The following is a 24,006-nucleotide window of genomic DNA, read 5'->3' on the forward strand; positions in this document are numbered from 1 at the left end:
GGGAACTTAAATGGCATTATTTAATGTCTAGTTTGTGTTGGTGACACTTGATTATTCAGTATATTCCAGTGTGTGATGTTCATTCCTTGAGTACGTGCCACACCCTAGATTGGTTTCTCAGTGTTACAGCCATTCACAGCCATGATGTGGTACAGGCCTGTAGAGTCAAGGCTGATTTGATTCTTTAGAGATGCACCTTATTGTTTGAAAGCAGGACCCCTGCTTTTCTAATATTTTAAACACTGTGATCTTTCAGAATGTGTTTATTGTATTAGTTTTGTATTGTAGATTATGATAGAAACTAGATTTTATAGCTTTTTAAAAGCAGTGATAATACTAAGCTTCATAGTGGCAGAACAAACTGTGTATATCCATATTATGAATATTAAAGCTGTGATTATATTTTGCCTTAAATAAAAGTCCAACCTTGAACAGGATGATTTTGCATTGGCTTATTTATTTCTGTACTTACCTTTCATAGTGCTGGCAACACTTTCTTCCACAGTAGTCACTCAGTGCTCCAAAAGCTTTTCAGCTGTTATTAAAAGTAAAATAAATAATTTTAGAATGAGATAAATCATCCAGGCCAAGTGTTTATTGGCACTTTTTATGTAAATCTGGTGACACCCTAACTTGCATTAAAGAACAGTAGCAGATAAGCAGAAGTAGCCAGTAGTGTTATCCCATTAATAATATCTCAGACTTCTTATCTGGTGCTCCTGTAGGTCCCAGGTGTGTATTAACCCCCACAGGGTGATCAGCAGTTACCTGGGAACAGGCAGGAAGAAACAAGATGTATCAACAGAGCCAGCTGCCTGCACCAAGAGGAGGAGAGAAGTGATGACTGCAGGCTCCTGTGCAGGACAGAGGCACCATCTGCCAACCTGGCTTGGTACCTCAGTTTTGTTTCTTGCCAGGTGCTCAGGTTCAGGATTTCATGGAGGGGTTACAAAGGCTTGTCTTCTCCTCAGGCTGTCACCTTGTGCTGCTCATCCATGCAGGCATTGGCCATACTGCTGGGGTGACCATACATATCTCCAGAAGGACTCCAGGATTTTGGTGGCGAGGGAGAAAGGATCCTGCTGGTGAGGGGGAAAGGCCCAGGGAGAGCAGGCAAATGCTGCAGGTCAACAGCTGGTGTCACAGCAGGGCTTAGGGTTCTGTGGCCCAAGGAACCTTTGGAGAAAAAGGTCTGGCAAGCAAGAGGAGAGCCACCTGGCAGAGAGCTAAAAGGGCACCTCTGACACTGCCACACTGCCCTGATCAGGGAGTCTGAGCTGGGTTGATGAGGGGAGCCTCGCCTGCACTCACAACTCCTTTTCTGCCTCTGTTTGTTTGGTTTTGTTGTGGGGTTTGTTTGTTTATTAATTAAATATTCTCTCTTTGCCATTTTTGTTGTACAGGGTTATTTTCTTCCTGGTACAGACTTTGCCCTTGCCTCTTCCTTTCAGATCTCTATTTTGTCACGCTCTACAAGTCCCTGACAGGAGGGTGTAGCCAGGTGGGGGTCGGTCTCTTCTCACAGGCAAACAGTGATAGGACTAGAGGACATGATCTTAAACTGCACCAGGGGAGGTTTAGGTTGGAGATTAGGAGGAATTTCTTCACAGAAAGGATGATTAGACATTGGAACGGGCTGCCCAGTGGTGGAGCTACTGGAGGTGTGCTTCAGGAAAGCCTGGACGTGGCCCTCAGTGCCATGGTGTGGTTCCTCTCCAGCCTGAGCGATCCCGTGGCTGTGCGATCTCCCCAGCCCGCCGAAGCGCCCTGAGGGGATCCAGCTGGCCCCTTCCCACCAGCCCCCAGTTCAGCTGTGTCTGACGGCTGAAGGAGACACGATAACGGGCAGCTCCCCGCGCTCTGCCGGGGAACCTTCCTCCGCTTCCAGCCCAACCGGGATCGAGCCTCGGCCGGGATCCAGAGCCAGGCAGGATCCAAGCCCGGTCAGGATCGAGCCCCGGCCCGGATCCAGCCTCAGCCTGCAGAGGCCGCGGTCCGGCGACGAGCGCGGCGCTCCCTCTGCCGGGGACTGGGCCCCAGTGCGCGGCGGCGGCGGCTGGGCGGGCCGGGCTGGGGCGGCCGCTGCGATGAAATTCCCGGGCTCCGTCCTCATCTCCCTCGTCCTCTTCATGTCCGAGATGGCGGCCGCGCTGTGCCTGAGCGCGGGGTACCGCGACACGGGGAACCGCATGTGGCAGACGCTGACGCTGTTCTTCGCCCTCCTTCCCTGCGCGCTGGTGCAGCTCAGCCTGGTCTTCATCCACCGCGACGTGAGCCGCGACCGCCCGCTGGTGCTGCTGCTGCACCTGCTGCAGCTGGGGCCGCTCGTCAGGTCGGTGAGTCCGCGCCGCCTCCAGCGGGCCGGGGCCGGGGGTGCCCGGAGCCCCCCGGCCTTTGTGCGGGGCGGGCGGGGCCGCTCCGCTCGGCACCGCCGGGAGCCGCCGGCGCGTCCTGCCGCAGCTGAGAGAGCAGCGGTCCTTTGGGAATGCCTCGGGCACAAACCTGCGGGTGACCCCCGGGGCCGGGCTCAGCCCTGCCCGGCAGCGGGGAGCCACGAGAGCCCCTCCGCGTCCCGCTCTGCGCTGGGTTTCCATCCCTGTGGCTTCTTGCAGATGGTCGTGTCTGTTCGCTGCTGCCTCATCCACAGGGCTTTGCCCTCAGATCACTCCCAAGAGAGAACGGGAGATTATTCACTCGTTTGCGAGTTAAGAACAACGATAGTACCCATCCCATCCGTGCGTCTTGGAACATCAGTGATGCTCTAGTCTGTCTTTCCTTCCAAACCTGAGCTTCCCGCCCCGAATTGCTTTGGAGATTTTTTTTCTATTCCAATTCAATGTCTCACTGAAAATACCCGTAGGAAAAAAAAAATAGATGAAAAGTTACAGCAGTGTGCAACTCCAAGACAGAATGTTTCTGGGGGGGGCATTAATTTTAAATTTATATTCAAATCTTTTATTGAAAAAGAAAGGGAATTAAATGCAGTGTGTATGTAGTAGAGGCTAGGAGAAGTATCACCAACTTTTTGAAATTCCTGAATAGTGTGTAAAATAAAGATTTGTTCGCACTAAGGAAAGGTGAACAGTTTGGATGTTGCAAAATATCTTACACTTCAAAAACATGGACTTCTTCTATAACTATGCGTGGATTTTTTTTGCTTGCTTTGTTAATATTTTAAAGATGTTTAAGATGTGGCTTAACAGTTCTGAAAGAGCTCTGATTTTCTAAAAACTAAGAACAAAATGCTTCCATTTTTTTGGAAAATAAGAGAGGAACCAAAGAGAAAGAAACTATCAAAAATTAAGTACATGACTTTTGTTATTCTAAATCAATTTATTGAGGTAAGATGAGGAAAGAATCTAATGTCAAGCCAAAATATGTGAGGAAGCAGACAAAGGATTTGAGCAACAAGAAGAAATTGAAGTATTTTCTTTTTAATTATACAAAAGAAACATAGGTTTATATTTTGACCTCAACCACCAAGCATTACTTGACTTTCTGTTTCTTTCTCAACATCAAGTTTTCAGTTTACAACACAAATCTTATCTTGTGCAGAACGCAGTTCCGGCTCTCTGGTGAACTCCCAGCTGCAGCCACTGCTGTAAAACTAGTGAGCATATGGAAGCCCTCGCCTCTCCTCTAGTGTGTTGCCAACTCTGCACTTTTTCCTCTGTCAAAGATTTACAAACTTAGCATTTCTAGGAGCCTTTGAGATGCTTTGGATGTGCTGCAGCATACTTGTGCCATGCCAACAGCACAAGTGACTGTGGTGCCATAGTCCCCCAAGGTGTCATTTAGGCATGACAAAGTGATGTATGTTGACCTCTCTCTAAACCCAGGATGACTGGAATTATAATTACTAATTAAATAGATGAGTACATTCATTTTCTGCTAAATGCTGGAAGGTCTCTACAAATTAAAAGTTTAATACAAACCAAGCTCTCTTTACTTTTAGGGAAATGTGTCAGTTTGTAGGATACAGCACAGTGCTACCTGAAAAACTTATTTGCTGCTGGAAGGACTGGAAGGACTCTACAAATTAAAAGATTAATACTATCCAAGCTCTCTTTACTTTTAGGGAAATGTGTCAGTTTGTAGGATACAGCACAAATGTCTGGGAAGTCAAAATGATCTGACACAGACAGTAAAGGGTTTTGGGGTTTGGGGTTTTTTTCCTTCCTTGCCTTCCTGCAACTAAAGATTGCTGTATCTGTCAGAAGAGGAAACTGATTGCTTCCTGTCAGATACAGCTCTGCACTGTAAATGCTGTTGTGTTTTCAGCACACAAAATATGTTCCCTTTCCTTGCTCTGTACAGGAGGCTTTCTACCCTGGGTGGACTGGCATACACACAAAGTATGGATGATAGCTAGAAGGCAAAGTATATTTTAGTTGTATCATCACTGCACTGGGACTTTTTTATTTTTTGTAAGCTGAAAAGGACCCTTGTCCTTGGAGGCATTTTACTCCATCCTTTCAGGCAAACCTCTGCTTCTTTGCTCCAGAGAATCCTGCTGCTCTGTCATCTGCTTCCCTCGTGTGAAGTCTGGCTCCATCCTCCCTGCTGGGACTCTTGTGCTTCCCTGGCACAGCCCAGGGCTGCTTAGGGAGGGCTGGGTCAAATTAGGTCAAATAGGACACAGACAGTAGAGCATCCCCAGGCTCTGTCTGCTTGTGGCAGGGAAATGAAACGTTTAAGAACCTTGAGGCTGTGTGTGATGATATACTGCAAAAGAGAGCTGGCAGCTTTGGCAGGCTTTAACAGAAACTTAACAACAACTTTTTAACTATCTCTGTTTGGTTTGGTTTGATACAGAATAGTCAGGATTTCTCTGTTCAGACTTAAAGACTCAGATATCTGTGCACTGCTTTACCATCAGCCCATATGTGTTGTGTGAGTTTTTCTTCATCATCTTCAAATCTAGGGTGTTTTTTTCCCCTGTTGATTTTTTCCTTAAAAAGAACCCCTTTAGATTTGGGGAATGGTTTGGGAATATCTTGGCAGGGAAGGAGGGTATTTAGCCTTGCAAGCCAAATGATTCAGCCTATTTTGAATCATCTGAGTGATGGAAAAAAAGTACTTTCTCTCATAGAACCTTCTTGCATGCCACCACCTTCCCCAAACACCCACACTCCACCTGCTCAGGAGGCACTCGCTGTCCTGCTGCTGCCACTGGAAGGACTAAAATTAGGTAGCATCCCTCTTCCCAGAGAGGACTTTTGGTGTACTGTTCATGTACCCTTTTTCAATTTCTTCTCCCACTCCTTAGGAGTTTCTCTATAAATTTGGAGCAATTTGTAGAGCAAAATTCCTGTTCCCCTTAGTAGCCTGGCTGTGATCCTTAGGATGCAGGCGTGCCAGAGGCTCTGCAGAGACTTGGCTGGAACCAAGTGACTGCAGGTTTCTGGGCATCATGGGGATTCCTGCAGCATTTCAGGTCAGTGCCACTCCTTATGAATGCACTTGTCTGGATGCTTAAAAGATGTATTTGGGTTTGTTTTTTGTTTTTTTTTTTTTGTTTGTTTTTTTGGTTTTTTTTTTTGTTTTTTTTTTGTTTTTTTTTGCAAAAGGAGATTCTTTTACACTACAAATTATAACAGAAAAAAATACTTAAAACAGTAGCCAGTGTCAATGAGAGATTTATTATTTTTTTCTCTAGGGAAGATCATGATGAGCTTTTTGGCTCAGGTTGATCCTGGGCTAGGGTCTGTCTCTGTGTTCCCTTCATTTGGGTGGCACTTGTAGCACCGAGGTCACCTTGAGATTTTAAGCACTGTACAATTACAATAGATAATTACTGGATGTAGTGTTGCTGGTGTACTGCTCTACACTTAAGGATTTCTTCTAAGTGTAAATAACTCCTCAGAGAATCAGGGAATTGTTTAGGTTGGAAAAGACCTCTAAGATCATTGAGTTCAACTGATAACCCAGCACCACTGTGTTCACCACTCAACCATGTCCATGAACACCACATTCTCATGCCTTTTGAACATTCCTAGGCACGGTGATCACACCACTTCCCTGGGCAGCTTATTCCAATGCCTGACTGCCCTTTCAGTGAAAAAATCTTTACTTACATCCACATGAACCTCCCCTGGACCAACTTTACACTATTTCTTCTTGTCAGGTCTCTTGTTATCTTGGGAGAAGAGACTGATCCCCACCTCACTACAGCCTCTTGAGGAGTTGTAGAGAGCAATAATGTTCCCCCTGAGCCTCCTTTTGTACTTACCCTTCATGATAGGCACCAGAGAAGCCCCTGTTAACTTGCTTGCCCTTTTAAATTCTTCAAGTAATAAAAAGATCGAGAGCTGAAGTGCAGATATCCAACAAACTGGCTTGGCCAGTCAGGGCTTAACACACTGGGGATGTTGGTGGTGCTGCGACTGAGTCTGCTGGATGCAGAGACTCCTCCCACCTGATTTAATGAAGACTGTACTGAAAAACCAACTGTTGTGAACCTGGCAGTGCTTCCTTCTGGTACCAACTTCATGGAGATGGAGGTTTGAGTGACTGCAGGTGTCTTTGGAACTCTGTTCCCTGGTGCTCTGTTAGTGCAGTGTGAGCCCGACCTGTTCTGTGTGAGGAGTTGCAGTCAGGGCAGGGCTGGGTCAGCAGAAGGATGAACTCTTGCAAAACAAATCTCAAGTAAATATAACAGGCCCCTATATAGAACACTAATGACTGTTTTCCTCAGGTTATAATAGGACAACGATATAAACAATAGACTTTTTTTTTTTTTAAATGGGATCAGGCTTTGTTTCTCAAGGCATAAGGAGAAACAATTACCTATCTCTGTGTACCATGTAGACAGCAGCACAGCAGATGCAGGAGGAAGCTTGCATCTGACTGCCAGAGGAGCTGCTGTTACGGACAAAGTTTGATTCTGTGAGCTGCAGGAAGTAAAAATAAAAAGAAAAAACAAAACCCCCATTTTTTTACAGTCGTTCATGTTTTGGGCATCTAATTCTGCAGTTTGAAATCTAATAAGCTCTAATGGTGCAGATACTGTTTCGGTGACATTGTGCAGAAACCTTGTCCCTTGTGAGTAGTTTCTCTTTGCTGGTGACCTGCTTAAAAGTTCAAAATAGAGCAGGTCTAAAAACTTCCCTTCCTTGTAGGACTTCATCGGCAGACCTCACTGTAGGAGATCCTCCTAGCTTTAAACTTAACAACTCTTGATGTGCCTCCCTCTTTTCTAGATGGGAGAATATGTTTAGACTATCTTCAGGCTATTTTCTTTCCTTTATTCTTGAGCAGATGTGTTAGGTATCCATGGTGAGGTGAACAAGAAATCAGTGCTGGTAGAACAATGAGTGAGGAGCAGATTTTTGCCTGATGCAGGTAAGTAAATCTGCAGGACTGATAAGTCTCTTTTGCATACTTCTCTGAAGAGAAGGAATTAGTGAAAATTTCATATCAGAGAAATCTGCTTGTACATTTACAGAGGGTGTGTGTGGATAGGTCTCAAATATTTGTTCTTGGAGTGCTGGTTGAGTGTGGAAAGTTCCCTGTTTTCATTGCCTTCTCCCTCTTCACACCACCATTATTTTGCCTGTGTTCCAATCCCACACATCCATGATTAAAAGAGGGAATGAGGTGCTCATTCTCAGCAAGTATATAAGGGTAGGATTATTCCTCCTACTTACTGTGTAGAAGACAAATGTGTTGGGGCTGAATCACTCTTTGTGGGCACCATCAGGATCTCTGGAAAAGTATGGCTCTTCTTTCTGCCAGGATATGGCAGCAGAGGAGAAAGCAGCACCATCCTTTTCTTACCTCTTAACTTTCACTGTAGAAAGTAGATCTGACTTTTTTCTTCAGAGCAATTTTAATTCCTTCAGAGCCTGTGCTGTGGTTGTCAGTGCCTTACATGCAGAGGACACAGCCAGCTGCTTGTTTTCTGCTCTTGACACCCTGTGAAGGGCTCTTAAAGTGGCCCTAAACATCATTGCAGGAGATGGATTGTGCAGAAGTTGGGATCTCTCACTCCTGTCCCTCTGGAGCAGAGCAGCAATGAGGGCTTCTGTGGAATTCACCATGCTGCAGGAGCTTGTAACTGTGGGGGAAAGCTGCCATGGAGCAAACCCCTTCTGGCATTGTCTCTTAGTTGTGTTTCATGCTAAAAAAGAGCAAGCCAGGTAGTTCATTTAACGACAAGATGCCCAATCCCCTCAGCATGTACTTCACAGACAAAGTCACAGTCTGACACAGCAACATGATCTGCATTGATTCTTTATCACCCTTCTCACCTGCATGGTCATTCATGCACCCCTCCCACACTCTATTCCTTACCTTTTAGATTGGTGCTTGTTCTCTCTAGTGTGTCAGCTGCCAGTCTGCTCCTGCTTGGCCAGTGGCACCAGCTGGATCCTGAGTGCATTTGTTATTTGTCCCAGATGGCTTGACTTCCAGAAACACTCTTGCGTGGGACTGGCGGGGCCTGGGAGAAAATGGGCATCATTATCAATGTAATCTGAAAGCTTGCATATAGCATTTTTTATTACTCTGTTGTAGTGGTAAAAGGCCTATTTAGCTCTAAGGTTTGCTCATCAGACCATTTATGTTTGCTTTTCTGTATGGACAAAAAATCCCCATCACAAGCAATATACTGCTACTTAATACCCAGCTAATAAATAAAAACCAAATGCTTGCTCCAAAACTCAGGGTTTGGTTGGTTATAATGCTTGCTATTGTCAGTAGAATTATAAATCTGATCTCTTTAATGGGATCACTGCATATTTTTTAGATGGGTCCCTAGACTATATCTTCTTCTAATCACACATGGCAAGAGTTCAAAGCCTGATACTGAGATCCAGTTTTCCATAATATACTCAGACTTGCCCTCAGCTCAGGGTGAATGCATGGCTGTGAATACTAAATGAGACAAAAATTGTCTGGGATCTTTCTTTTTGGAATAAAATCAATTTGTTGGTTTCAGAATCTGTGCTGGCTTCATAAAGCCACAGTGCTTTATTAATTTTTCACACTTTATTTCTACCTGTATGGATTCTTTCATGTGGAACAAGATTGACAGGGAGTGAAAAGATTAATGAGGGGAAGACAGAAAGTCACCTCTGTGAATGGAGCATCCAGAGCAGCAGGAATGTTGAATAGCTTTAGTCATAATGATAGCTGAAGCCTAGTGAATTAGGAATAGTACTATACAATCCCAAAACTGCTCTTCATTTAGAGTGGTTGGAACTTCCTAGTGGTCCAGTTAGAGGAAAAAATGAAGTAAAGTTTATTAAAATAAACAGAAGTAAACTTGTTTTTTCTTCTCCCTTCCCCTTCATCTTGTGATTTCACCTGTTCCTTGCTTGTTGTTACTTCCTAGACAAGGGTGAATATTTCCCAGTGTGTTTTGTGTCCTGTGTGATGTCCAAGCCTGCCCTTGACACGTTCATACCCAAGCAGTTCTCTTAGAAGAGAACTACTCTTCATGAGTAAACTTCATGAAAACTCTGAACTAGTTTTCATAAATTTTTAGCCAGTCAAAAAACAATCATTGGAAGGAAGTTGCGGGAGATGCTCTTTCCTTGCAGATATCTCTCTGGGGCTGTTATCTTCTTTTATACTCCAGGAGCCAGATTGTCATTGTTGCTGCAGCATTTTCTGGAGACAACTTTTCTGTTCTCTCCTGAATATGTGAATTTGTCTCTGTGTGTGGGTGAATGCAGCAAATAGTGTAACAATATGTAATTTATGAGTAGAAGTGTATGTGCTGGCTCCAGATTGTTCTTTGGGAGTTAGCTGGCAGTAAGTTAGACCTTTATAAACAAGAGGGTTTGGCTCCCACTGTGTTTAAAGTATGAAAAGCTGCAGCAACTGGAAAGACTCCATCTTCTTAGTTAGAATCTTTTTTGCCAGATTATATTTAATATTTCTTTAACAGTACAGTAAACATGAACACAGTTAAGAACTAAAGCTCCTATTCTTGTGCCTTTTAAAAAAAATAATGTTGACTTCAAGGATTGTGAGGCTCAAAACTGCTTCTTTTCACTGGTCTGGCATGTTACTGGTGTTTTGAACCATTGCTTGGTAAAGTTTGGAGGTGTGTGCATCTGCTTGTACCTTGACCTTCTCCCTTCAGATGTTTTAAGGCAAAGGTATGAAAAGTGGGTTTATTGCCACGTCCCATTAGCATGTCACAGGTGTATCAATAAAGAGAAAAAGACATGAGTGTCTGAAGAAACACACTTCCAATTTGGGTCCTGGATTTGTCATCCTTGTAGTGGATGAGCAGTTAAAGGACTTTAATGGGGCAGCAGAGAGCAAGGGCAGCTCATAGAAAATAATTAAACCTCCTCCCAAGTCTGAGTACCACAAGCAGCCCAAAGGGCACTGCCAGGTTCCTGCCCTCTAGTAACATGTAATTCCTCTTTTAAAGAATGAAATCTGTCATAGTCCAAGTTCACCAGGAGGAGAAAACCTACAGGCTTTGCTCTATGAAAAATAGCTTAGGACTTAGTATGTGATTGCTTAGAGTACCAGGAAGTGGGGAGACCTTTCATTCTTTCATTTTTCCCTGTTACTCTATCTACTTGTTTGCTTGTAGGTGTGTGGAAGCCTTTTATATTTACTTCCGTGCTGGCAGAGTTGAAGATCCCTATGTCAGCATCACAAAGAAGAGGCAGATGCCCAAGGATGGGTACTCAGAAGAAATAGAGAAGGAAGTGGGACAGGCTGAAGGCAAGCTGTGCACACACAGGTCTGCGTTCAGCAGGGCCTCGGTGATCCAGGCGTTCCTCGGCTCAGCGCCCCAGCTCACGCTCCAGCTCTACATCTGTGTCCTGCAGCAGGAGGTCACGGTTGCCAGAAGTAGGTGGAGCTGTTGCTATGACCTTTTTGGTGTTTGGGTGGGAGGGCAGTCAGTCGTAGCTGCCCTGCACAAGAACCAGTATTCTGCAATGGGTTTCATCTTCCTGATAGCTTTTGATGGTGATGTTGCTTTTGAGTTTATATCATCATGTTTTAGACTTTGACACCTTCTGTAGCACAGTTGGGTTGCTGTAAAAACAATTATTTGATAAAGTGGCCATTATGGTATGAGAGGGAGGCAGCTGGAGGGACCGAGCTGTCTTAATGAAGAATTTTTTTAATTACCTCTGTTCCATTTTGTTTTTTGAGCTAAACTTTCTGGAAAATTCCTTGGGGTACACTGCAGAGCATGTTTTGTCATGCTGCCTTAGGGAACACATACTTTCAGGAATGCAGTTTAAAATATGAGCTGAGAACATGACTTGTCTTTACTTGTGCCACACTCTGATTCTGGAATCAAAAGGCAGGACTCAGTAAGCTGCTATGCAGCTGTGGTCATCTCATCTCTGGACCCAAGCTGTTAAGCCTTCACCAACGTGGGCTTACCAGGACATGTGTCTTATTGTGGAACTCTGCATCTTGCTTCCATGATATGCTCTTGGTTTTCTGTCTCACTGCTAAATGGAGAACCATCTCCAGCTGGTCATGGGCCAAAGAGCTTTTCAGTGTGAGAAAGGACTTTGGCACCTGTGTGAACTTGAAGGAAGTGGAAGGTGCATTTCCACTGAAACACTAAATAGCTCTTGTATCTCTAAAGCCCTGAGAGGATCTTTACCAGCTTCACAGCTAGGGAGGCTGAGGCTAAGGTGACAAGCTAATAATTGAAATAAAGTCATATAGTAATAATAATAATAATAACAATAATAATAATAATAACAGCAGTAGTAATGAAGAGGAGAGAAAGGGGTGAGAGGGGTGGAGGGAGAGAGAGGGAAAAGAATAAAGCCCAAGAAAGACAAGTGATGCATAAACCATCCAGTAGTAATGAAGGGGAGAGAAAGGGGTGAGGGGGTGGAGGGAGAGAGGGAAAAGAATAAAGCCCAAGAAAGACAAGTGATGCATAAACCATCCCCCAGCATCAATTGGCTCCTCCCAGACAACTCTCCCCAGTTCATACACTAGCATGATACCAATGGTATGGAATATCCCTCTGCATAGTTTGGGTCATCTGTTCTGGCTGTGCTTCTTCACAGCTTCTTGTGTACTTCTTCACTGGCAGAGCATGGGGAACTGAAAAATCCTTGACTTAAAGCACTGCTGAGCAACAACTAAAACAGTATGTTATCAACATTATTCTCATATTGAATCCAAACTCATCACTGTAACAGCTACTAGAAAAAAAATTAACTCTACCCCAGCCAAAACCAGAACATCCTAGCTGTAGTTTCTTGGAAAGACATTACTCCTTCCAGTTCCTGAGTTAGACATTACTCCTTCAAGTCCCTGAGCTCTTCATAATAAGGTAGGTCCTTCAAATCACCATGGCATTTGTGATGTGGGATGAGGACAATGTGGCTGAATCCTTTGCTGAACGATGCAATTAGCAAAATCTCCAGTCACTTTGCTGTAGATGGCATTTACTTGAGAAAGGTCACCTTTTTATTGTCTTTCTTCCTTACTGGTCATGGTTTCCAAAGAGAAGTCCTGTGTTCTAGATGATTAGATAATTGCATATTTAATAATCTTTTGTAAGGCTCTATTGCTTGTAGCTTTTTCCGTCACTGCTGAGATAAGTCATGATCACAAACTGATAAGTGACACTCCCTGAGTGAAATGACCAAATATAAGCTGGCTCACCGGAGTTTGGTGAACCCACTTTCAAATGCAGCAGTTATTTCATGCTTCCCAGTACCATCTCCATACAGATGTAATTCTAAAATACAGAAATGCAAAGAAAAAAAAGTGTTAGGAATGTTGTCAGTATCTGTTAGAGCTCATTCATCAGAAAAACAAGAGTCCTAGCCATATTCTCGTTGTGTGTATCCTAGCTGCTGATACACTGAAACCTTCTGCAATCTCTTCATCCAGCCAGCCCAGTTCTTATTCCACACTTCAGATGTCTTCAGCTTCCCTGTTCTTTGACACTGGTCCATCAAATTTCAGGCTCTCTTCCATTTGCATCTGTTATAATTATTACTGTCTTGTATTTTGATTTCCACGTGTTTTGTCTTGTCTCCTCATCAGTCTGTTGTTTTTCTGGATTCCAACACACCCTGTCATTCTGTGTAAATTCTGCTTGTTCAGGGTAATGAGGTCAGTATGACCTGAGAACCTGAAGCTGTTTACCATCATGCTGGGGGCATGGCTTGTCCCTTTCAAATCTGTTTGAAACTCCTTATTGCTTCCAGTGTTGGTTTGAACACTTCTGAAAAGAGCATGCATCCTTGCCTAGCCCTTTGTCAGCCAGAGCCATGCTTCAAATTTCTTGTGTATTTCATGGTGTTCATTAATTTCTCTGAATGTTTTCTTCTGGATTATTGGAGTCTTGCCAGTGTCTGGCATTCTTCAAAATTGTCATTTCATAGTCTGCCAAGAATGTAAGATCAAGACAGCCAGAGTTGCAAAAGCAGGACCAACGCTTGAGGTTAGTGATGAGCAACATCAAGCTTTGGTGACTGTTTATCATGAAATGTGTAAAAGTGTTGGATGTAATAAAACATTGGAAACCCACATGTATTAGCCTAATATGAGTCCTAGTTCTATTTTGTATACATGTAACTATAGTATCTAGAATAGATTTCATTGGTACTTGTGAGGTAGCTCATCTAGAGCAGAATTCGCTGTCTTAGCAGTTTCTGAAGTGGGAAGGACCAGGTCTTGAAAGGACTTCAGATGTAATAGCAAAACACAACAATGCAAATCAGTGCCTCCCTGGATGACTCTGTGAGTGTCCACCTCTGATTTGTAAGAAAAAGCCTATTGGGAAGAGGAAGAAGAGAAATACCTTTATAAGGACTGTTGGAGGATTTGGAAATGTTCCAGGGGAAAATACTTTGCCTTTTAAATTTACATTTCTTTGCCTGCTCAGGATGACTAAAAGCAGCAGTGTTACCCTCTGGTAACTCTCTTTGCGGTTGCTTCAAACCATCTTTCTCACAGAGTTAAAAATTACGTTTGAACTGAAGGTTTAGTGACAATGATGAGCTTTTAGGAAGGGAGTAGGACTGGACTAGTGTATTAAATCAGAGTCAGCATGACTTGTGTTGTATCAATGAAGAAATGCCTCTTTTGGTGGTTTGAATTTATAAGATAGGTTTGAGATTAATATAGATTCCCTAAAGTGAAATTGGGGAATAAGATCAATGTTTCAGCTTGTCAAAGTAGAAAGCAAGCAGAGTTCCAGCACAGCAGCACTCAGTCCCCAGTGGGTACATCTTTATGTTCCTTTAACTCTGAGAACATTCTTTTGCTTCATTAGCTGCTGGAATTTATGTTCTTTTACAGCTCAAAACTACAGGAAAGATTTTGTAAAACACCACAGGAGATCAAGCAACATTCTTGACTGAACTCATCTGCTCTTCTGCTTTCAGCTGATGTTTTTCCAAGACATAACAATTAAAAATGCCCAGCTCTGTGTGTCTTTTGCACATAGGTTTATTGTCACATGGGTTTTTTAAGTCATTTTCAGAGACGTTATTCAGTGCTGTAAGAAAGATGTAAAAGCTACTGACTACCTACTAGCAATTTCAACATAAACATTTTCAGAGAATATATGCACCACCAAACTGGCATGTACAAAATTACCATATAAAATGATAAATGCTTGTCACCTTACTGAGTGCCTTGGAAAATTAGATATAAAGTCTTAATTATGTTCCAAAGTACTTCAGAGGTGTTTGTAGGTCATAATTGAAAAGAGATTAGCTGAAATGATAGTGAAAATTCTCTTATTCTCTTAGAAAGTTGTTAGGGGTCTTAAAATACACTTGTTTATTCCAAAGGATTGCTTAGAAATTAGTGACTTATAATTAGAAAAAAAGGCCAAACCCTCATAATTTGGGTCATATAGCTATAGCAAAACAGGGAATCTGGTTTATTCATAGGATACAAATGTTTATTTGTAGGATATTGGCACACTAACTAATTGAAGGCTGCAGAAAACACTGGTTGCTAAGCATTGCAAATGTAATTGACATAATTAACAATTCCAAACTCAAATTATTTTATCTGAGGCAATATCAGCTATTCAGCTTGTTAGTAAAAACTGTGAATAAATATTTATATAATTATGTATGCAAATACAAAAAAAACCTGTGGGCAGTTAGCACTTTGTTTGTTCTCTGTGTCCACTATTCATGTACATTTGTACCTACTTAATATGGCAAGACAGGACGCCCTCCCCCCAGGTAACATCTGGTCTCTGCCTTCACTTTCTGCAGAATTTAAATGTGAAACCTTCCTTTCAGGGATTCTGGATAGGTGGGAGGTACTGAAAATTGATCTGAATTTAAAGACATTTTTAATAGGAATGGTTTTTTAAATGGAAGATACAGATGGGTGTATAAAGAAAATTGATGTATATGAAAACAGTACAGGCAGGTGAGTAAATATCTCCCTACACAGTTAGAGACTATGTGGACAGTGCTGGGTTTAAATTCCTTCAGCTTTCAATTTTGAGCTGTACCACATACCTTTTTTGTGATTTGCTTCAACACAGAATGTCACAAGGACCAAGTTATCTGCATGTGCAAGTTACTCCAAAGTTTCAGCTTCTATTTTGCAGTTTTTCATCTGTATGGAAAGGGAGTAGCACCCCTGTGCCATGTGGAGTACTGTAGGAGTCTGGGAGCAAGTTGGATACTGTAATGACTGAGCTGTGAAATTACCAAGGCCTGCCTGTGTATGAACAGCCCTGGGCAGGGGGAGGAGGGACAGACACTTATGACTGTTATGTGCCTTCTTTTTCTTACCAGCTTCCTGAATAAATATCCAACAGGGACTAAAATAGGAGGTAGGATTAGAGTAATGTGCTGGGTTTGACTGGGATAGAGTTCATTTCCTTCACACAGATAGGGGCTGGGAATGGCTCCCGTGGCATTGCATCCTGCTGGGAATCCCCAGGAGCGCAGTGACAATAACGGCACCTGCACTCCCCTGATGGAATGTCTGCTGCTAAGCTGAAGGTCCTGCTTTGTCTTTTCTCTTTGTAGGTATTTTTATGGTGCTTTCTCTCCTGTCGATCGTTTACGGCGCCTTACGCTGCAACATCCTGGCCATTAAGATAAAGTATGATGATTACAATATCCGTGTGAAACCTGCTGCCTACCTCTGCATATTCATGTGGAGGAGCTTTGAGATCGCCACGCGGGTCACGGTGCTGGTGCTTTTCGGTTCAGTCCTTCAAATCTGGGTTTTCGTCGTCGTGCTGCTGAACTTCTTAGGTTTCTTCTTCTACCCCTGGATTCTCTTCTGGCTTAGCAAGTCACCATTTCCTGAGAACATAGAGAAGGAATTGAGCAGGGTGGGCACAACCATCGTCCTGTGCCTTCTCACGTTCCTGTATGCTGGCATTAACATGTTCTGCTGGTCAGCAGCACAGGTGGAGCTCAGTGACCCTGACTTGATTAGCAAATCCCAGAACTGGTACCGCATGACCGTGTACTACATCGTGCGGCTGATGGAGAACGCCTTCCTCCTGCTGATGTGGTACATTTTCAGAACTGACTTCTACCTCTATGTCTGTGCCCCAATGGTGTTCCTGCAGCTCCTGATAGGTTACTGCATGGGCATCTTCTTCATGTTGGTGTTCTACCAGTTCTGTCACCCCTGCAAAAAACTTTTCTCCTCCAGCATTACCGAAGCTTTGCTGTCCTGTTTCAAGATCCTCTACGTTATTTGCCAGCATCACAAATCCACTCTACTGACAGGCAAGGTGGCGATGAAATCTCCTGAAAATACTGATGAAACACGGGGCAGTAGCAAGACAATAGATTCTCAAAACAGGAGTATTCATCAAAGTGTTTCTTCCAATGCCTAGTACAACTGGAAGCAAGTAGGTGCCTTTGGAAGGTGGCAGATCACCTGCTGGGAGCATTGTGTATCTTAGACATTGTGTCTTGTGGGTAGGATTTCTTTCTTGCAGTTGTAGCACTGCATGATGGCTGACATGCCTGTTTTTGTGGGGAGTAGTGTATGAATATTTGTGTTTGTGTACGGAGAGCAATCGTTGTTTGTAGATTTCTATTTCAGAGCATTTTTGCACATAAGTTTATTATCACATACTTATTTCAAGTCATTATGGGAGACATCATTCAGAAACTGTCCTGATGCTCACCTTACTCAGGAAGTCTGAGGATGGAAGGCAGTGACTTTTATTTCAGATAGGATGTCCCACAGCATGTCACCCTAGCATGGAAACAGAGCTTAGACCTGGACAATGTATGGATTGTAGCTGTGGTCTGCTTTGATCAAATTGCAGACTATTTTACACTCTAATCAGTGTAATGAGATAATACTTCTCTCAGTGGTAGAAGAATTGGACTTGCACAACGCACTGTAGTCTGGGTTGCCATGAAACACCCAATTAGCCAGCACTGAAACAGAAATGTGACTGTTACTGAGGATGGACAGAGGGGTTATTGGCTTTGCACTGTTTCACCCTTCATGTTTGCTGCTTGTTAGTAAGGGAATTAAATTGAACACATTAATTGTGATGTTCTGGAATAGCGTATTTTTCTTTCATTATTATTTCTTTAATACTTTGTGATGTTCTGATGTCAGGGTGGTGATCACTTTATATAAATATCTAGAGGCTGGGCAGACAGTGTGTACCAGCCATGTAGATGCTCTCCAGTGCACATCTGCAGGGAGTGACTCACCCCATGTCAAAATGCAGGTGATATGAATCACTCTCTGGAGACCTGTTACTCAGTGTTAACCAGATGCCTTCACAATTAGTTCTGACTATCCATCTGACTTTTAGATGGTTGAAGTTAGAGAGATGAGCACTACCCTGATTGTCAGGGGCTTGGTAGTGCACCATGTAGGCAGCTCATTGACTTTTTGGGCTGGATAGAAGACACTGATTCCTTATTTTTGAGCTGTGATTTGTTATGATTTGTTTAATATCATTATTTCAAAACCCTCTGACTTTACCTCAGAAGTATCACAACCCTGATACTGAAGTCTGAAAGAGAAAATGGAAGTCATTGACTTTTTGTTCTCAGCAATACATCACCACAAATAAAAGTGTTTCTGTATTTTTCAAATTTCTGAGAAAGCTTTAGCAGATGAACACAAGAATTTAGTGAAAATGCACAGACCCATATGTATTTTCACAAATTAAGTGAAAGCATTTTGCACTTTGTTTGCTTTGCACCTTCCTAATATTTCTTTTGAGTGTTACACATTGTGGCTGCTCATGGAAACAAATAATTGATGACCAAAGCATCTCCCAGTGCTTGAAGCTTAGCCTCCATTCTGTCCTCATGCAGGATGTGAAGCTTGTAGTAGGGATGACATCAGCATAATTGTTTTAGAAGTGTCTCAAACTCAGGTCTGGGGTAATTTTTAATTAAATATGTCACCTGCAGTGCTGCCAAGACATAACCTGTTTTTATTTTCTTCTTTACTACAGTGTAAATTAATGTCTTCATATTTCAGTTTTATTATGGTGTTATGTTTTCATTTTGCTTAATGTGTGTCTATATATGGTATGTGTATGTAGATGCCATTAAATTATTGGTGGGTGGTAACGGGATTTTTGGCCTGATTTTGCCATGGGAATGTACCTCATATCTGGGGAAGACACCAAACACCTCCATTGTAATTTCTCTGAGGAGAATAGAACAGTGAAGTGACTCCTGGAAAACACGACTGTGTTTCTCTGTTCCTTTGTATGTAAAACTACAGTATAGGGTTTCTCTGTGCTTTTCTAGTTGTAAAAGACTATTGCTTTTTGTTTTTCAGTAGTGAGTTAAAGGAGCAAGGGAGAATGTAACCTTTTCTTCCAGCCTTGTGGAGTTCAGCCCACAGGCTCAAATTTTCTGGTGTTCTTAGCCAAACTGAGTATCTGTCTTTATAGCTGGACACTCATCAATATCAATAATCAGGGAATTACAGTGGCTGCCTATCTACAGAAGCACCCAGGTCAGAAACATTAGTCTTTGGGAGAAAATTTAAAAAGTAACTTCATATGTAGTAGTACTTCATATCTAAAGAGAGAGCCTAAAGCAGAGTTTGGGGACTGTAAGTGGTGGTGCAGTTGTGATTGTGCCATTTGGAAACAGTGAAAGCTTCAAACCTCAGCCAGGTACGTGCTGCAGTGAAGGCAAATGTAGGAGAGTTACAGAGCCAGAAGCCCAGGATGAATACACAATGAGTGCCATTAAATCTCACAGAAGACTGTATATGCATATTTAGAGTGTGTGTCATATTACTTCTTATTTTTATACCAGTCTCCTGAAGTGCATGCATAGGGAGCTGAATATTTAAATCACTGTTATGAGAGGGAAAAAAATAGTTTATATGTATTCTATTACTGTCCTATGGTTTTGCCTTAGTTGTGCAGAATAACCAAATACAGTTGAAGCACTCCACCAGCACGAGGGGCTGTTGCCTGTGCAGTGCCTGGTGTCACCATGGCGTGGGGTGGTTTATCCAGCTGTGCTGCCACTGCTGGTGGAAAGGTGCAGGAGGCAGTCGGAGACACAACGATGATGTGTTAGACCAGGGTTTGAAGGGAGCAGCTGGTTTTTCTGAAGTGTGCTGTAAAGCTGGGAGAGACAGTTTTTCTCCAGATAATGACAATCTGGAGGGTGTTGTTATCAGTGCACCCAGTGGCTGCATGGAGGGGACAGTGAGTACAGAGTCTGTCTGTGTGTGAATGAGTGATCTCTTGCTGCAAGTTCACTGTGCTTTTGTTCTCCTCTATGAATGTTAGAGGGGCCTGTGTGTTCCATGGAAGGGTTTAGGGCTGCTGCTGAAAACTCTACTCGTTTGAGTAGTCCTGAGTCACACAAAGGATGGTTCAGCAAGGGTTATTTGTGTGTATAAGAGTATACAAGATCTGACACATGGGTTTTCTTTTATACTTGTAAAACAGCACTAATTAAAATGTTGAAACTATCCCTCAAGTTGTGTTGGTGTCAGTTCTTCGTGTGCTGCTTTCAGAAAATCCAAAGTAAAGGTAACAGAGCTGATTGTCATCTGTCACCACACAGCAGCAGCAATGTTTTCAAGAAGACCTGACAGAAGTATTAATGTGTGATTGATTTAGTAGCCTGTACCCACACGCTTCCATTGCTATTCAGAAGAACATTTTGTAAGAGGGGGGCCTGTTTAAGAGGCCAGTGTTTTATGGAACAAGATTAGTATAGATTATTCATTGTCAGTGTGAGAATCTTAGCTGGTTTACAGTGAGAATTGGGAGGAAATTGTTACCTTATAAAGAGTATTTTAACTTCCTCTCTCACACTTCTTTTACATTCATCTGGATTCACCATATACTTATATCTGACCCTGGGAGTATCTAGCAAATTCAGCGCTGAGGACTTTTGTGGAGGGATAGGAATGCACAAAAATTTTGCAGCACATGTAAGTGTTTTTAAATTTAAATAGATAAAACAGACACACATTTTTAAAATATGGTGTTATTAGATACATTGTAACGAGTTATAATGTGTGTACATCGCTTACACAGCACTGAGAAAAGATTTTAGAAGTCCTGGTGGTGACTGACACTACTGTGTGCTAGTAAGAGTGGCACTCCCTATAACATAGAATTGGTGGATACTTGGGACTGTTAAACTGTAATTTTAATTTTAATTTTTTTTTTTCATTTAGAAGTAGTTCTTTTATTTTTTCCCCATAGTAGCTGATAATATCTTGCATAAAACAATGAACCATTTTCTATCACTTTTTACCTATTTGGAGGTCTTATGTAGCAAAGAAAACAGGGCATTGAACTCAGATGTTTGCAAGCCAGACATCATAATCTTGTGTTTTAAAATGAAGTTGTAGTGAGTGCCTCAACTCAGTTGGGAATCATCACAGAAATATGAACATACAGTAATATGGCAGAGATGGTAAGTTTGATTTACCAGAGACAGAAGACTTGAAAAGTAAGATGTATTAAAAATTATGTAATTTCCTACTGACCAAGAAAAAAATGTATCATAAAACTGTTAGGTCTTGGGGTCACCCCAAAATTAGACTAAGAATGAAGGGTAAGTGTTTCAGAATGACAAATATGAAAGCTTACTGAATCTCTGCCCTGAACTGAGAGCTGAACTGAACTGATATGAACAACTTCATATCCTAGAAAAAATAGACAGTTTAATCCTTTTTTTTTTTTTTTAATTTGTTATTACATTCAGGTAGAAGGAAAACTTCTCACCACTGAAATAAAGTTTTATGGAAATGGTGAATGTCTGTATTCAGGAATGAAAATTTTGCCTTTCAGGTGGGAAATTCAGATGTGAATGCATATGTTTGTAAAGGCTTCTAATAACAGACTAGCATTAATGGGAAAACATACCTAAGCAGAGGATGGATGCTAATTTGCTGGATGTTGCTTACTGAGATCCTTCTGGAATAACATCGGAGTTGTAACTTTTTGGCCCTGAAGGTGAGACCTGATTGATTTAATGAACTAGGACCAGCCTGTCTTAAATAGGGTATGTGCCTTCATGTTCATAATTGCTGAAATTCCTATTTTGACAGAGCACACAGAATAACAGCAGATAAATGTTACATATTTTAACTTCTGAAATGTCTCTCATCAGCTACTTGTTTCATCTGATTAATGTGCCCTGTCAGTACAGAGCTTTAATCAGCCACAGACACCTTCTGGAAAATGATCAGGAGCAGATTTAGATGGAGAGCGATGCCAGAGGTAGTCAAGGTGAAGATTAATTCACATCTGCCTTCTAGAGTGGGAAGTAAATGTCAAAAACAATAGGCCAGCACCTTACAGACGAGGTGCCAGCATTGCATTTTGGTGTGTTTATGCATGGATTTGCAGTTCTTGTAAATGGTGTAAGTTGTGTGCTGGACTCGACTGCAAACAGAAGAGAGGTGCTTGTGATTGCTTCAGTTCTGCCTTTGCTGGCCCTCACAGCACCAGTTACATTCTTCAGAATGGGTGTCCTGGCTACTCCTCCTCCCTCTCTGCTGCTTCATGGGGGTTATTTTAAATAGAAATGGAGAAACAAGGCACCGTGAAATGCTCAGCCAGATTTCTCAGTGGGGCTACTCTTTTGGAGACAAACATTCCTGGCAATGAAAAGGGCTGAACTCATGGAATGCATCAATACTTCATGGCCATTTTAAATATTTTAATAATGGTGGGCAGTGCAGTAACTCAAAAGCATCCAGGTGTCATTAAAAAAAAAATTAGAGGGGAAATGGAGTTTTCTAAAAGAAGGAGCTTCAACTTTGGAACTATAAGGAAAGTAAGAGAGCCCTACAAAAGCACAATAATGAAGTTTAAACATCATGTTTATTGTGGTCTTTCTTGCCCTTCTTATTTTTTTAAGCAACAAGGAGAAAAAATACCAAACAGAAGAAAGAGAAATATTTCCTGAAAAAAAAATTAAGTGTTACTGCAAACCTATGGAAATGTGTGTGGCAACTGACAAAAATGTTGCATTGAGGGGAAGCCTAGATTTCCCCGCTGATGCTCTTGAAGAGGCATAGTGAAAACCCCAGAAAGAAATCCAGGAACAGTGAGGCAGAAACTGTGAAGGCCATTCTGATCTAGGACATAGCATCATGCTAAAAAAAATCATTATCTATCTTTTTTGTTCAACTACTTTAATACCAGCAGTCGTAATTATATGTAAATGATATGTATTTGTATATATGTAATACATATATATATATAAATGTGTAATTATATGTGTATTTTATGTATGAAATGTTTTGTAGTACACACATTAGTCTGATTCTGCATCTGAACACAAATAGGCAAAATGCTAATGGTCAGAATAGAAATGTTACCACTGACATTTTATGTGCAGTTTGCTTACACAATTCCACCTTCTTTATGCATGGGAACAAAAGCAATGGACCATGCAATATGTCAGGTAGTTTTTTTAACCACTGGGTATCTGGATGATTCCTGCTTTGATCCTGTTGTCTTCATCAGCTGAAAAGATAGGATGTACTGAAAAAGCCTTTGTGTTCTTCACAGAAAGATAAAAGCTAATTGATTGGAGAAACCTGGGACACTGGCTGTGCTAAGCCTTGTTCATGGTGTGTGGATCAGAAATGAACCAAACTTCTTCAGATTCAAAGGAGAGGAAAAGGGAAAACTTTACAGGAGACAGGTGAGAATAGGCAAGGAATGTAATAAGTGAAAAATTACTTCTGCCTAGCCGTGAACTATGGGCCTCAGCAAGGATGTGGGTGTTGTGCCATGAGGATTGATGGTAAGGCAAATTCAGGGAGGGCTGCAGAGTGCTGTAGCATTAACTCATCAAACAGCTCAGAAGCCAGTGACAGCTGACTCTTCACCAAAATTTACCATTGGCCCAAAATGCAGTGGAAGCCCCCAGGGGCACCAAGCAGGAATCCATTAGCCATCAACCATTGATCACCTGCCCTACAGTGTCCTTTAGCAGTCAAGGGCTTATGTGTTTAAGCTGCTGCCTTAATAACCCATACATCACTGTTCTTCCCAGGGCACAACAGCAGTTGTCTCTTCAAGCAAGAAAAAAAAAATCACCAGGGAAAGAGGAGTTTTACTAGTGGGAGATCTAAAATTAAAAACAACAAACTGTTTATAGTCTTAAGTGTTTCACTCATTCAAAAGAAGTTCTAGTGTAATAGAAAACTAAATTAAATTTTAACATGTGTGGGAGTGTATTTGTATGGGGAGAGAAAATACTGACACAGGATTGGAGTACGATTTGGCAGATTCTCCCTGCCAGGTAGCAAAAGTCTCAGTGAGACGAGATTGTGTCCCTTAATACAAAAGAAAGTGTCATAAGTCACTGTAATTAGCAGTCAACAGATGTGATTTTGATCAAGGTGGACACAGCTTCTCGAGCTTTGGCACAGGACTGAGAGGATCTCTAAATCCAGTTGAGAAAGAAATGAGGTACCTCCAGCCTTTTGCTGCTCCCCTGAAAGCCTGAGCAGTGAAAATAGCAGAATATGATTAAATAATCAAAACTTAAGAAATCATAAATACAAGAAATCAAATGAATAAATAATATTGTGGAAACTGTAGTCCTTAATCTA

The 24,006-nt window shown here is 42.1% G+C and overlaps 1 protein-coding gene across 3 annotated transcripts; it reads left to right on the forward strand.

The window, feature by feature from the left end:
- The first annotated feature begins 1,996 nt into the window (after positions 1-1,996).
- Positions 1,997-23,573, forward strand: XK (X-linked Kx blood group). 3 transcript variants are annotated; one of them, XR_005952307.1, is made up of 5 exons: positions 1,997-2,332; positions 10,559-10,821; positions 15,972-16,813; positions 21,224-21,388; positions 22,955-23,573. XR_005952307.1 is itself a non-coding variant. In XM_041399974.1 (4 exons), the coding sequence occupies exons 1-3, from the start codon at positions 2,088-2,090 to the stop codon at positions 16,796-16,798; spliced, it is 1,335 nt and encodes a 444-aa protein (XP_041255908.1). In that variant the 5' UTR covers positions 1,997-2,087; the 3' UTR covers positions 16,799-16,813; positions 21,224-21,454. The 3 variants fall into 3 exon arrangements, 2 of the variants coding, with proteins under 2 accessions (XP_041255908.1, XP_041255907.1); XM_041399974.1 differs by lacking the exon at positions 22,955-23,573 and having other exon boundaries at positions 21,224-21,454; XM_041399973.1 differs by lacking the exons at positions 21,224-21,388; positions 22,955-23,573 and having other exon boundaries at positions 1,998-2,332; positions 15,972-19,887.
- The last annotated feature ends 433 nt before the right edge of the window (positions 23,574-24,006 follow it).

This window comes from Onychostruthus taczanowskii, unplaced genomic scaffold, assembly GCF_017590055.1.
Source record: "Onychostruthus taczanowskii isolate IOZ18803 unplaced genomic scaffold, ASM1759005v1 scaffold17, whole genome shotgun sequence".
In the NCBI taxonomy this organism is placed as follows: domain Eukaryota; kingdom Metazoa; phylum Chordata; class Aves; order Passeriformes; family Passeridae; genus Onychostruthus; species Onychostruthus taczanowskii.

What these genes read in the sequence shown, in the direction of transcription:
- XK (XM_041399974.1), top strand. Translation starts at nt 2,088, where the DNA reads ATGAAATTCCCGGGCTCCGTCCTCATCTCCCTCGTCCTCTTCATGTCC. An exon ending in CAGCTGGGGCCGCTCGTCAG is followed by an intron (nt 2,333 to 10,558) that starts GTCGGTGAGTCC and finishes GTTTGCTTGTAG; the next exon opens with GTGTGTGGAAGCCTTTTATA. An exon ending in GGAGGTCACGGTTGCCAGAA is followed by an intron (nt 10,822 to 15,971) that starts GTAGGTGGAGCT and finishes TTCTCTTTGTAG; the next exon opens with GTATTTTTATGGTGCTTTCT.